The 14,538-nt window shown below is 35.1% G+C and overlaps 1 protein-coding gene across 3 annotated transcripts in view; it reads left to right on the forward strand.

Moving 5' to 3' along the window:
* The window catches only part of ZBTB43 (zinc finger and BTB domain containing 43), a 65,882-nt gene that overhangs the window by 14,351 nt on the left and 36,993 nt on the right, over nt 1-14,538 (forward strand). For 2 of the 3 annotated variants that reach the window (XM_051979665.1, XM_051979666.1), the window contains one exon: nt 2,397-8,170. In XM_051979665.1, coding sequence (XP_051835625.1) covers nt 2,420-3,823 — 1,404 coding nt within the window. In that variant the 5' untranslated portion in view covers nt 2,397-2,419 and the 3' untranslated portion in view covers nt 3,824-8,170. Of the gene's footprint in view, nt 1-2,396; nt 8,171-14,538 lie in introns of those variants that run through there. The other variant, XM_051979667.1, reaches the window with a different exon arrangement.

A 14,538-nucleotide genomic window follows, 5' to 3' on the forward strand; every position in this document is an offset into this window, starting at 1 on the left:
GATGTCAGTAGGAATATCCCCCATATCAGTATATTGAAATCATGGATTTTTTGAAGTAGTAAAGAAGTATATGTGTTAAGATGGATAAAATTGTAGCTTGAAAATAGATTCTATAAATGCTGAATTTCCCTAATGTTGATGATAAAAAATAATTTAGTATTTTGGCGTCTTTCGACAATGTGAGATTTATTTCAGGTTTATTGCATATATTATTCATGATGAGGTTATTTTGAATTATTCGAGAATTTCTGATTTTCTAGTGAAAGCATGTGAAATAGGACAGCTAGGTGGCACAGTGGATAGGGCACCAGCCCTGAAGTTAGGAGGACCCAAGTTCAAATTTGGCCTCCCGACACAACACTTCCTAGCTGTGTGACCCTGGGCAAGTCACTTAATCCCAGTTGCCTGGGGCGGTGGGGCAGGGAAGCATGTGAAATAGAAATCAAGACTTTTGTATTTCTTAGAGATTCTGGCATTTTCATTTACTCTAGTTTTCAGTTATTGACAGTGATTTCCAGTAGTTTAAGTTGCTCATAAGTTATAGATAATAAAAATGCAGATGCCAGTAGTTACTTATATTCATTCATCCTTTGTATAGACTTAACTATTTAGTATCAATTCTTGGCAATTCATTTGTGACTCTTGACTTATTTATTTAGTGAAGGATAGCTGTGGTACTATAGAAAAAAAGACTAATGATGATATGAAAAAAAGACTAGACCTAGTAGTTGAGTATTTTGTAACTAGCTTTGTTGTCAATTTGCTCTGTGATCTTGGGCGAGTAACTTCAGCTGCCTTAATTTTTAGGCTCAAATGACCTTCACTGTAGATAGGAGAGGCCTGGTGGACCAGATCAGGAATTAACACAAATATAATAAGACTAAGAGCGATTCCTCTACAGAAAAATGTTCAAAGGATGTGAATGGTGTTCAAAAGAAGAAATTAAACTGTTAATTATATATAGTCATTCCAAAATCACTAAAAAAGTAATGTAAATTAAAACAACTCTGATATTTTACATTCAGCAAATCAATAAAACTGCCAAAAAATGGTATTGGTCTGTGCTGAAGAGGATAAAGGAAGAGAGGCACATTAATAATTCACAATTGGAGCTGTGAATTGGTCCAACTGTCCTGGGAAAAGATAGGAATTTATGAAAAGAATGGTTAATTTTCCTCTTTTGACTAAATAATCTCACCGATGGGCATATACCCAAGAAAGTCAAAGACAGAAAGGTACAATATATATATATCAATATATTCATAGCATCATTTATTGTGATATAGTAAAGAACTGAAAGCAAAATGGGTATTCATGATATTAGTGAATAGGTGAGTAAACTAGTTTATGAATATAATGAAATAATGTTTGCAGTAAAAAAAGAATGTGAGAATTTCAGAAAAATATGAGAAGATTTATTTGAACTGAGGCAAAGTAAAATAAAACCAGAACATTGTACAGAGCAATCAGAGTAGTGTAAATGAAAAGAGTACTTATAATAGCCCTTCTTAGCCCCAGAGAACTAATAATGAAACCTTCCTCTTCATAGAACATGAGGAATTCTACCACTGTGTAAATTAGCAAATGAGATCATACCATACCGATTATTTTTCATTAACTTTTTCTTTGTTACAGGGGAGTTTGATTCTGAAGGAGGAATGGGGGGGAGGGGTGATAATGTGTAGAAATGAGTGATATAAAAACAAAAGGCATCAATAATTTTTTCTAAAGTAAAGAAATGAATGAGGTTGTCAGAGAGGCCCAGTCATGCTCCTTTGTTTTTCTTTGGCCACCTATTCTTTTCCTTACAGGATTTAGAATAACAGAGTTAGAAGTTATTTAGTCATCTGTATCTGCTGATGATTACTCATTCCTTTGCAGAAAGACTTTTGTGGATATTAAACCAGATCTAGTAACCTTTGCTAAATAATAGCCTCTAGACAACCTCTCCAGACCAAGAGATTCCTAAGAAAAAGATTTTGCCCTTCTTGCTTTCCAAGCTTTATCTCATTCTTAGTGAAGGGCTAACTGATTCCTTTCTGAGTTATTTTCTATTAGAGGTTAATATATTAATTGTTATAGTACTCTACATCTTCCCTCGCTCTCAGTAGTTATAGGTAAATAGAAGATCCTGGGAAATAACACTAGATGTTTTCAGCTATTCCCAAAGGATGATGTTTATTTTTTGCTCATAATGATGGGCCTTGTTCAATCCTATCATAGATAATGTGTCAAAATCTATTGTATCATATTCATATGTCAAGAAAGGAAAAACAAAAATAAGCTAAGGGTGGTAGTTTTAGTGATAGGTTCTTTTATTGGAATTGAAGATGATGAGTGAAAAAGCAGATTTCTCATTAGCTTGGAATTTGTAATAATTTTTCTTTCTCTTGCAGTACTGAACTAGATTTGTAATGAAATGGAGTCTGGAACAAGTTCTTTTCGAGTGGAATTTCCTGATTTTTCTAGCACCATTTTGCAGAAACTAAACCAGCAGAGACAACAAGGACAATTATGTGATGTTTCCATTGTAGTCCAAGGACATCTTTTTAGGGCCCACAAGGCTGTTCTTGCTGCCAGCTCACCTTACTTTTGTGACCAGGTGCTACTGAAAAACAGCAGAAGAATAGTTTTGCCTGATGTTATGAATCCAAGGGTTTTTGAAAATATCCTTCTTTCAACTTACACAGGACGTCTAGTAATGCCTGCTTTAGAAATTGTCAGTTATCTGACAGCAGCCAGTTTCCTCCAGATGTGGCATGTGGTAGACAAATGCACTGAGGTTTTAGAAGGAAATCCTACAGTCCTCTGTCAAAAGTTAAATCATGGCAGTGATCATCAGTCACCAAGCAGCAGTAGCTACAATGGTCTAGTTGAAAACTTTGAGCTTAGTTCTGGTGGACACCCAGATTTCCCTAAAACCCAAGAACTGAGAGATGGAGAGAATGAAGAAGAGAGTTCCAAAGATGAATTGTCATCTCAGCTAACCGAACATGAATATCTTCCCAGCAATTCTTCAACAGAACATGATAGACTAAGTACTGAAATGACCAGTCAGGATGGTGAAGAAGGGGCTAGTGATAGTGCCGAATATCATTATACACGGCCCATATATAGCAAGCCCAGCATCATGTCTCACAAACGTTGGATCCATGTGAAGCCAGAAAGATTTGAACAGGATTGTGAAGGTGTTGATGTACATGCTGCTTATGATGAACACCAGGTCACTGAATCGATCAATACTATTCAGACAGACCATTCTATCCAGTCTTCAGGGGTAGATGAGGACTTTCACATTGGTGAAAAAAAAGTTGAAGCTGAGTTTGATGAACAAGCTGATGAAAGTAATTACGACGAGCAAGTTGATTTCTATGGCTCTTCTATGGAAGAGTTTTCTGGAGAAAGAGCAGATGGGAATCTTAGTAGCCACAGACAAGATACTATTATAGCAGCAGGCTATAGTGATAGCATTGAAATGGTGACAGGCATTAAAGAAGAAGCTTCCCACTTGGGATTCTCAGCTGCTGACAAACTGTACCCTTGTCAGTGTGGGAAAAGCTTCACTCACAAGAGTCAGAGAGATCGACATATGAGCATGCATCTTGGTCTTCGGCCTTATGGCTGTGGTGTCTGTGGTAAGAAATTCAAAATGAAACATCACCTTGTTGGCCACATGAAAATTCACACAGGCATAAAGCCATATGAGTGTAATATCTGTGGGAAGCGATTTATGTGGCGGGACAGTTTTCACCGGCATGTGACTTCTTGTACCAAGTCATATGAAGCTGCAAAGGCTGAGCAAAATACTACTGATGTTAATTAAAAATAGGATGTGGATTTTTTTTTTTTTAGTGGCGTGCACAAAAATAAACTATTATAATTATGCAAATTGTGTGCACAGATGATGTGTGGTACTTGCTATTTTATGAGACTAGCTTAAAAATTGGAGAATATTTCTGAAAGACTGTATGTAAGTAGGCCAATTTTTAAAGTCTAATTTCTTAAGTCAGTATGCTTCAGTCCTGCCCTGAGAGTTCAAGTCTCTGCTAACCCATCTCTCAGCTGACTTTTCAACTTTCAGGCCAGTTGTAATGTAGGTGTGCCATTTTTGTTTTATTTTGTTTTTAATGTAGCCACCTGCATTTAGAACTTGGCTGAAAATGTAAGTTTGGTTTTTTTTTTTTTTTAATTCTTTTTTTTTTTTTTAATTTTTCATTTAGTAACAACTTTTGGTCACTCATAACTTATTCCTATTGAAATGTTATTTTGCCTTTATTAATGAAACCTTGGGTTAGACAGTCTGAATTTGTTTAAGTTAAAAGTCTCACCAAACAAATCCTCTCCTGTGTAAAAAGCTTAAATGTAAGGCTCCTCAAAGGAGAAGTTTAGTAGAATTCTTTTGGTCTAAGTTTTATCTTTTTAAAGGATATTTTAATTAAAACCATGAAGGAGGATGCAAAGTAGGTAACATTCTAACTTGGTTCAATAGTAACATGGTACAAGCTTCATTTTTTTTTTGTGTGTGTGTGTGTGTGTGATACTACAGTAATGTGTATCGAGTTCTTAATATAACCCACACAAGGTTTTATATTTTAGTGTACTAAAGTTTAAAATTTTTTATCTAGGCATAATTACTAGGTATAGAATTAGTTACCAGAAATTAGTATTTCTAATTGGCTTGATGTTCCAGTTCCTGTTCATGTGAGTGACTGACTCAACTACCGCTGTAGCAGAGTCCTAGGTCTAAATATTGGACCTGTTGTGATCCTGATTACGAGTCCTACCTGCTGCTGTTCAAGAGTTGTGGGCCTATTACAAATATTTAAGCTTTCTAATCAAAATTTGTCATTCATAGTTAACAGGGAAGAAAAAAAAACTACAGCTAAAGCTTATAGTTAGGAGCCCTTGTGTTTTAGGAGTTGGGTTTAGTGTCCTGTAGCTATGAAGCTACAAAGACTTAGAAACAGAGTTGCAGTGTGAGTGAAACAGAAAAAAGCTGGTAAACTGTTTGGGTGGCACATTGTGTCTATTGATTCAATATCATGCAATTTGATCGTTGTTACCTGTGTAAAAAGGGGTGGTAGCTCTTGAAAACAGATCCACATGAGCCCATAATGTAAGTCTTTTTAGGGGCTGGAAAGTATTTTAGAATGGAAAAGAAGAAGAAAAAAAAATTGATTTTTCAACAGAGCAGTTTAGAAAGTCAAGCTCCCAAATTATACTGCTACATAAATGAATAAGTGCACACATCTGTACATATAGAAAACAAAAAAACGTAATTCTAAGATTTTTCTTTTCTTCCCATCAGTCTGATGGTATTGGACTGAAGACTACTTTTTAGAAAAGGAATCATATTCTGAATACTCGTAAGCTCTATGATGTATCTAGATATCTCATTGGGGTGGGACAGGGTGCTATAATTATACTAATTTCTTTTGACTTACTGGTTAATTACTTCCAAATTTTAAGCATATTTTCATTTTGTAGGAAAAATAACTGAAATTTGGTTTTTAAAAATTGGCTTTTAGCAAATATGGTTGCCATTGCTGGCAATGGACTTACTCAAATTGCTAACTCCTAGGAATTCAAGTTTGAACACTGTATGTGGACAAATGGAAAGTCACTCTTGTAATTGTAATTAACAGGGATCTACTCACTGACACTGTATCCTTTTCAATATAGAAAAGCACTTTGTATTTAAATCTCTTTATGCATATATTGTTTTTTAACCTAGAAACTATATATTACCTCCTGATTTATTGCCACATTAATACTGTTTCCTTAATATTCAAAAGTCTGCCAGTTGCCAGTCTTTCTTTGTTTACATGACTGGAATTGTGTAGAGGTGATTATACAATCCAACTTAATTTTATCCCACCCTTTGAAGTGGTCCTGGTCTTTCTGTGTGATAAGAAATTGCTTTATGACTCCTATTAATATTTTTAATGATGTTGTGAAACAATGACTCCTGCCAAATAATTTTACCCTATGCTAAGGTGTTAGGAAAGTATATTTCTTATCTATTTGAAAGCTGTCCTTTTAAAAAATTAGGTTGGGAAGTTTTGTAAGAGTTTGAGCTAGAAAATACAAATATAGGAATACCTATCTTTCAATTCTGTTCAGTTCAGTGAAACAATCTTGTCATGAGTAATTTGAAGTTTTTTTAGTCTATTCCATTATTTTCTTACTTACTAATAAAATATTATGTCATCTCTGACATCAATTTTACAAGGATTTAATTTTTTAACTGCAATTTAATTTACAATTTTTTAACTGCAAATTTAACTGCAATTAACCTTTCTTAAATAGGTTGGTACCTTTTGTAGGAATCTTGATGAGTATACCAACTGCTAATTTATAATTCTTTTATTTTAAAGATCCATGCTCAACTTTTCTGTTGTCCTATGCTGTTTATATAATATATTGGGTTTCATTTTTTAAAAAATGGTTATGGATAAACAAATCATCCCAGATATTCTTAGTGGGACCACTCTATTGCTGACTACATTCAGATAGCACAAAATCTTTTCCCAGCATGAGTTGGGCTGGAGGAAGGCAATGGAGTTGGGAGGCAGGGAAAGGTTTGGAGAAGAATGCTTACTTACTATGCTAAGAGAAATTTTGCATACTTTACCTTTTCAAGATAAAATAATTATATCCCCCTGCTAAATTATCACCTTTGTGTTGGGAATGATTACTCTTTTTTTTTTTTTTTTCTCTATCCCTTAACTAAGTGTTTAGAATTTAGAATTTAGAAATGTCTTTTGTGCAGGAGGGAGTTGAAGAGGTCACACTTACAAAGCCTTCTGTAGATATGGTGTGATGTCATCCCCCTCCAGTATTGAGTTTTCGTTAAAATCTTTAACTTGAGCTCTTCCTTCATCCTGATTTTTTTTTTTTTTTTTTAAGGCTACACTTAATGAGGACTGTGAATGTTACATGACATTATTAATGCTAGCACTTATATCATGCTTTTAATTTTAGAAGCACTTACAGGACATGAAAATAGTCTACTTCATAAGGTAGACATCATCATTTTACAAGAAAGGGAACTGAGGCAAAGGTTAAGTGCCTTCTCCCAAGGCCACCCTGGGATCATATGGGATTAACCTCAGGAGTTCTTGGGTCCCAGCCCTTTGATTCTGACTACTAGACCAGACCTTTCTCAGTTCCTTTTTTATGGTCACCAGTTCAGACTGAACAAAAAAGAATTTATAATTAATGCTCCATTCTTCTTCCTTCCCCAGTTTAGGGGTGATAACCAAGTTTTAAGGCTATTCTTGAAGAACTTAATGGGATACTCCTCAAAATTTTATGGTTTAATTCCTCTGTTCTGTGTATGGTTTGCATTGCCAGGTACTTTGGAAGTGAAATTGAACCGTGTACACAAGAACAAAATTGATACCTTTTCTTCTACCCCCAGGGCAAGAGATACAACACACTTGATTGAAGATTGAATAGAGTTCAGATACTGCCAAATTTAGGGTCTTAGTTTCATAAGGTCCACATTTTGATGAGTTGGGAGTAGTAAGGAATGAGACTAAATCCATGCAGAATCTTCTTCAATATAATCTTAAGTGAATTTTGACTTGTGCCACTAATATTTATTGAAAATGCTTTATAGGGTTACTAACTCAGAAGGTTCCATCTTTATTCAGTGAAACCAGAGTTTTTCTTTGAAATGGCAAAGTATTTGCTACTTTAAAACTATTTCAATGAATCTGTTTTTAATTTAGAATAACTATACTGAACAGTGCCCTGAGGGAAAATGCTGGAACACATTTCTTAAAATGTGACTTTTTTTTCCTTGCTTGAAGCTTGTGTCATATGTCAGTTGTTGCTGCTTTGTTTCCTTTTTTATGGGGTTTCCAATATTTCTTCCAGAAATTTACTTTTATTTATGCAAGTCAGGTGAATCTTCCTTGAGCTACATAGTTTTATTCTAAGGAAATTGTCATTTAAAGTTGCATATCTTATTGATATTTTGTGAAATGTTATGCCTGTATTGCAAAGGTTGAATAGTTTTGTCTTTATAAAATATTGCTGTCTTTACTGTACAGCATGGTTTTACTTAATTTAATGTTACTGTTTAATATTTTCTTCTTATAGAAGAGACCATGCCCTTTTGTATGACATGTTTTAATAAATGTTATCTGTCAACTTCGTAAAAGCCTTGTTTTCACTTTGGGTTGGTTATCTTTGATCTTGTGTGCTTTTATTATTTTTCTGTTTTTTTGCCATGCATGGAAAAGTAAGATTTCTTTCAAAAATTTCAAGTTGATAGCAGAGGCCTTTCCCATTCTTGAAGACTACATATGCCTCTATCTTCTTGCCTCTTCCAGTTACTCCTTCCAGTTCCCCCCTTTCTCTGTCCCCCCTCTCCCCGCCCTCCCACTATATCCCAGCCTCTACTATAGACCCTATTCAGTTCTGCCCAGCCCCTCATGACACCTTTCATAGTTCTGACCCACAAATCTCCTTTTTCCTAACAAAATGCTTCGAAGTCATGCTTACCTTCATACTGTTTACCTTTCTGAGAGGCAGCTGTTAGCATTTGATTAGAGTACTAGGCCTAAAGTCAGGAAGACCTGAGTTCAAATCAAACCCCAGACACTAGCTGTGTGACCCTGGGGAAATTAACCTCTGTAAAATGAAGATATATACTTATCCTCAAAGGGTTGTGAGGATCAAATGAGATAAATAGAAAATATTTAACACAGTGCCTGGCACATAGAGGGGCTATGTAAAGTTTATTCCCTTTTCCTTCCCTCTCTGGACACTGCTACTTCACTTATTTCAGCCCTTTCTCCCTCACCTCTTATCACAAAAAGCACTGTTCTTTAAATGTGGTTCAGACTGGTGAACCAGCAAATTATAGCACTGAGAGAGCCCTACTTCCCAGCAACAGCTCATTACAAGAGACACTGCTCATTTTAGACCTAAACTTATCATCATCCCACACAAACCTTCTGTTATCACTGTTGTTTGTTATAAACCTCCCCACCCCCTGAATTTTTAAATGGGCTCTAGATTGCCTGGGCTATCTGTGCTGTAGGTGGGTAAGGATAGAATCTGACTATTTCCTCTGTGCTATCTGGTCATTGAATAGCTTTTTTCTGACACGCAGCACAGCCTTCTCCTCTGTAGCTTGTGCCCTTTACCATTTATTTATCTTCATATGCATTTCTCTACAAAGTAACATAATATAATCCCCTTGTTACAAATGGGAGGAAGTTTCTGGCTCCTGGGCAATGTATATCTTTCCAGTCCTCAGACATAAAGTGCTTCCTGTGTGTTTTGCATTCTGCTAGATCCTGGATTTATAAAGAAAAGTTGTTTCTTAAAGAACTTAAATTCTTGTAGGCTACGTACAAAACTACAGTAAATCCTAAGTGTAAAATGAAGTAAATTATTTACTAAGGATTCTGGGAAACAGAAAGGGAGGTATTCGGGGTATGCAAGACTGACCCCTTTCTTGAATATATGGAGCTACAAGATGCAATGTTGGTTACAGAGAACAGCTAGCAGGCCAATTTTGCTGTAGAGTGATCATGAAGGGACCTAATGAGAAATGACCCTGCAAAGATAGGTGAGAAAACTGCCTTTTCTTTAGGATATGGAAATCCCACCAATAATCTCCATAATAGTATGGAACTGATCCTGTGGACTTTAACGTTTGTCTGGCAGAGTACAAATTCTGACAGTTCAATCAAATCTAGAGGGGCCCAAGTGCAACACCTGCTGATGTACTCTAGTTCTACCATCCAAGAACACATCTACAGGTTACCCTAAGTGCAGACTCAGCACTAGAAGGTTGGTTGCCAGAAGATGGATTTTTTGGGAGGAGGTGGGTAGGTGTGCTGTGGGAAGCTGATGTATAACAATTTTACTGAAGCTTTGTTCATTCTTCAAAGGTTGTAAAAGGACTTCGTTCTGTATCAGAGTGAGAATATATCACAGAACTTGAATATATTAACAGAAGCAAACTTATTTATTGGCACATTCAGCACTGTGCTCTCAAGACCAGGCTGAATTCAAGATTGACAAGAGCTTTGCCTTGTGAGTTTTCAGTCTAGTATGTTACACAGCACAGATAAGCTTTGAGTTTATTATACTACACAGCACAAATAACACATTTTCAGGATCAGTACATTAGAAAGGTATATAAGCCAAGAGCATTATCTGGTCTGAAAGCTAATTAGCTTAATTAAGGATATATATTCCCAGTAAATAATGGAAAACTAGGAATATTAGGTGTAGAGGGAAAAGAACATAGTTTATTTAGATGTCCTTAAGGTTCTTGCAGTAACTACTTGACTTTCTGCCACCTGAGGTATACCTTCTTAAAATCTCCTTTTCCAGAGGTTAGTCACTAAGTAAAAGGCAGCAGAAGCTCTTAAAAAAGAATCTTCTAACACTTCATTTTGCAAAGGGGAAATGTGAGGTACCGCCAGAGGTAAAGGCTTGAATCAAATAGATCTTAGAGCTAGTCCATCTTCATGTTACAGATGGGGAAACGGAGATCCCAAGAAATAAAGTGACAACTAAAATTGCATAGTTAGTAAGCAGAACTAGGATGTGAAACTAAATTTTTTGACTTCAGGACCAATATTTTTCTTGATTATACAATGATAGATCACTAATCGCTCTGTAAGTTGTACATAGTTGCCCAATAGCAAGATGACTAAAGAAAATAGTATAGGAGGCAGCACAATATAGTAAAAAGAATATCGGATTTGGGATCAGAAGAACTGGATTCTTTGTATTAAATAAATTACCCTTTCTAGGTAATTACTATAAAATAAGGGGATTGGATTAGATTTCTAAGATCTCTTACAAATCTAAAATGCTATAATTCTTAATATAGTTGCTCAGGCTATACCAATAAATAATTTAGTTTGTGTTGAGCTTGATTTTTATATATATTCTCGGGTTCCACCTGAAGGTATGGCATGGTTTTCCAAAACTTATTTTTTCTTTGATTAGTTTGAGAAAGTTGACTTTGGATTTTGGTAAATGAAGATGAAAATAATACAAACTGTTTTACCAAGTTATTGATTTGAGATACTTGAAAAACAACAGAAGCAGAAGAAATTGCAATACTATGCTTTAATCATAAACTGGTTTAACTGACCAGGGGTATTATCCATTAGCCACTTGGATTTGATTCCACTTAAAATCAAACATCACTTTTAATATAAAGATGATAAGCCAGCCATGTGCTGCAAATAATTCTAGAATGATGTAATAGTAAAAGAATTACAACTGCCCTTTGAGGAGAGTACTTAAGCAATATAAAAATAAGACAATTCAAGGGAAGAGTATTTTATGTGAGTAAAGTACAATGTGAAATTAGTGGTGTTTCATTTCTACTATAGTAGCTAAATACTGTTTTTCCCTTTATAATATTCCAAACTGAGAAGCAAGTATACTGAAGCTATTAAATGTATTTATAACTTAATAAGATATTAGTCACTCTCTAGGGCATGCTATGCTGAAGCTTGCCTAAATTTTATAGCTTAACTTGCCATTAATTGGGGCCATGGCCTCTGGGGAAGAACCCTTCCTCTTAGAAATGACCTTTTTGGCTAATTTGTAGGCAGCCATGATAAAACCTTTAACAAGTTAAATTTTATGTGAAAATACTTTAGTGCCCAATTTCTAGAATAGAAAGTATGAGAAATTGAGAAAATAGAATATTAATATGAAACTAGGTATGAATGAAAATGTTTTAAATTATGTACAGATTTGGTGATATTTATACATATTAATTTTTTTAAATAAAAGTTTTGTTTAGAGTGAATTATAATAGTTAAATCCAAATTGCATGTTTGTAATAGTAATAGTCCAAAAATACTCACTAAATGTGTTCAAGCAGAGGCATGATCACTTTTTGATCAGGGTTGCTTCTTTAAGCAAGGGCTTGGCTTAGATCAGGACATCTTAAACTTTTTCTATTTGTGACCCCATTTCGCCTGAGAAATTTTTTATGTTGCCCCAGATATATAGATGTATAAAATGAGTATACAAATTAAACATTTACTGATAATTTTGTGATCCTTATATTGTTACAAGAGTGGGGCTAGATGATCGATCTTCATGGTCTTTTTTCAATTCAGATCTCAAATCTTCTAGTTCGAGAAATTCTTAAAAGTACAGAGTAATAATGTGCTAACTACTTGGGGAGATACAAAGTTAAATCATGGTTCTGGACCTCTTGAAATTTAATTAGAAATGAAAATAAGATTTATATGGATGATTCTAATCCACAATGATTTGTGATAAGTGCATTAGATATAATTCAAAACATTATTTGTAAGGTACAAGGAGTAGAATGGTTACTGACAGGATTGGGGAAAGTATTACTGAGGAGATGGTGTTTGAGTTGGTCTTTGCACTTAAGTAAAGTAGGCACTTTAATGAATGCTTATTGATTGAAAGATAGGAATTCAACAGGTGAGGGAAAGAGATGTTACTAGGCATAGGGAATAAAGTAGGAAAGTAGGAATAGAGTAGAATATTCAGGAAACAACAGAACTTAAGAGTGGTAGGAAGAAAAAACTGGAAAGATAGGCTAGTCTCAGATTGTAGAGGATCTTGAATTGCCAGGTCAAAGAATTTGAACTTAAATGATTTGCTAATTTTTTTTGGCAAAAGGGTGATTTGACCAAATATATGCTTTTAATTTAAGCGGTACACCTTGGAATGGATTGGAGTGGTGAGACTGGAGGTGGGGAACAGTTGTTTGGATTTAGAGTGGTAGCAGTCAAACTAGAGATAGGGAGACAAAGTGGGAACAATGTTGAAGAGATAGAATCAAGAATTTGATGGTAGACTTGAGTAAATGACAGGGTCACTTGAAAGAAAAGTGAAAAAAAGATTTGAGAAAATGATAAGCCTCCCTTTTGAGCATGCTAAGTTTGAAGCTGATTGTTCTAGTAGAGATTGCCATGTATATTTTAGGATTTCCTCTGATTTTTGAAGCACACAACTTTTTTTTTTCTTTTCCCTGAGACAATTGAAGTGAAGTGATTTGCCCAGGGTCACACAGCCAGGGAAGTGTTAAGTGTCTGAGGTCAAATTTGAACTCAGATCCTCCTGACTTTAGGACTAGTGCTATCTAGCTACCTCTGAAGTATACACTTTTAAAGCCTTTCCTAGCTTATTTAGGACCTCTCAGAAGTCAGGGATAGCAAAACAGATTTGGAGCCTTCTGTCTTATAGTGGTAATTGAAGTCATTGGGAGGAATGAGTTGGCCAAGACAGAAAAAGGCGAAGGTTAGAACCTTGTGCCAAGTGCCATTCACCATCAGTGGATTAAAAAAATTAGGAAATCCTACCAGAATTATTTTAATTGAAGGCATTAGAAATTCCAAGCACTTCAATAGTAAAACTTAAAAAGTTGGGTATTGAGTGAATCTAAATTACTTAAACATAGTATCATAATGGAAAGCAATATAGTTTGTGGGGAGAATTCTGAATTTGGAGTCAAGACCTAAATTATAATTCAAGCTCAAGTGATTATTAGCTGTATCTTGGGCAAATCGACTTTTCTGAACCTCAGTTTCTTCATCATAATTGACCTTTCTGAATCTCAGTTTTCTCACCATAAAATAGAAGTAGTTTCACCACCTATGGAGAAAAATTGGTGGAAACCTTAAAGTAACATATAAATATAAATTGCTATGAACAAGTGAAATTTAAATTAAAATCTTTTTTTTGGTCTCTTTGTTATAAATATTCCTTCCACTATTGCAAATTCCTGCCTCCTTTGTAAATCTTGTTCATAGTTTTCCTTAAATTGTTCATGGAGCCACAGAAAGCATTGAGACTCTTCTTTTGTTTTTAGAAGCTCACCTTAAGACCATTTCCAGCTTAGGCATTCTTGCTAGACTTTATACCACTGGCATAGCTAAATAAAACCCATAGTCCTTTCCATGTCACAATGAGAAAATGGAAGGAGGTTAGTAATACCCAAGTCTTCTGCTTCTAATTCATACTACTTTTGAAAAACAAGTATCTATTGAAGGATATAGGCCATGGTCAATGAGTGTTACTGCTGTTTAGGTGTTTATCAGTTTTATAAAACTCTGCCTTCCAGAAAAATATCATCATTTGAGTTTTGCTGGAATGTACTGGCATATAAGAGTTAACAACACTAAGAATAAGTATGGGTTATTTTGCCTAATTTAATCTAAAGAATATTTTTTATATTTAGGGTATATTTAGTTTTAAAGTTGTGTAATGGTTTATAGTGAAGTCTTCCTCCCATGCCTCAGTATTGAGGATGTCTCTGAGTTCTCAAAAGTTAAGCCAACAAAAGACAGACTCAGGTCCTACCAATTTGGAGGAGTATGGGGCCCAAGCTGTTCTGTGTGTTTGTTTTCTGTGGACCAGTCAACCAGTCAATTAGTAAGAATTTATTAAGTGCATACTACATGCTAGGCAGGAGGCAGCAGGGTTGCTCAATGGCCTGAGTTCAAATTCAACCTCAGACATTTACTAGTTGTGTGACCCCAGTCAAGTTTACATATAGTT

This window comes from Antechinus flavipes, chromosome 2, assembly GCF_016432865.1.
Source record: "Antechinus flavipes isolate AdamAnt ecotype Samford, QLD, Australia chromosome 2, AdamAnt_v2, whole genome shotgun sequence".
NCBI lineage: Eukaryota > Metazoa > Chordata > Mammalia > Dasyuromorphia > Dasyuridae > Antechinus > Antechinus flavipes.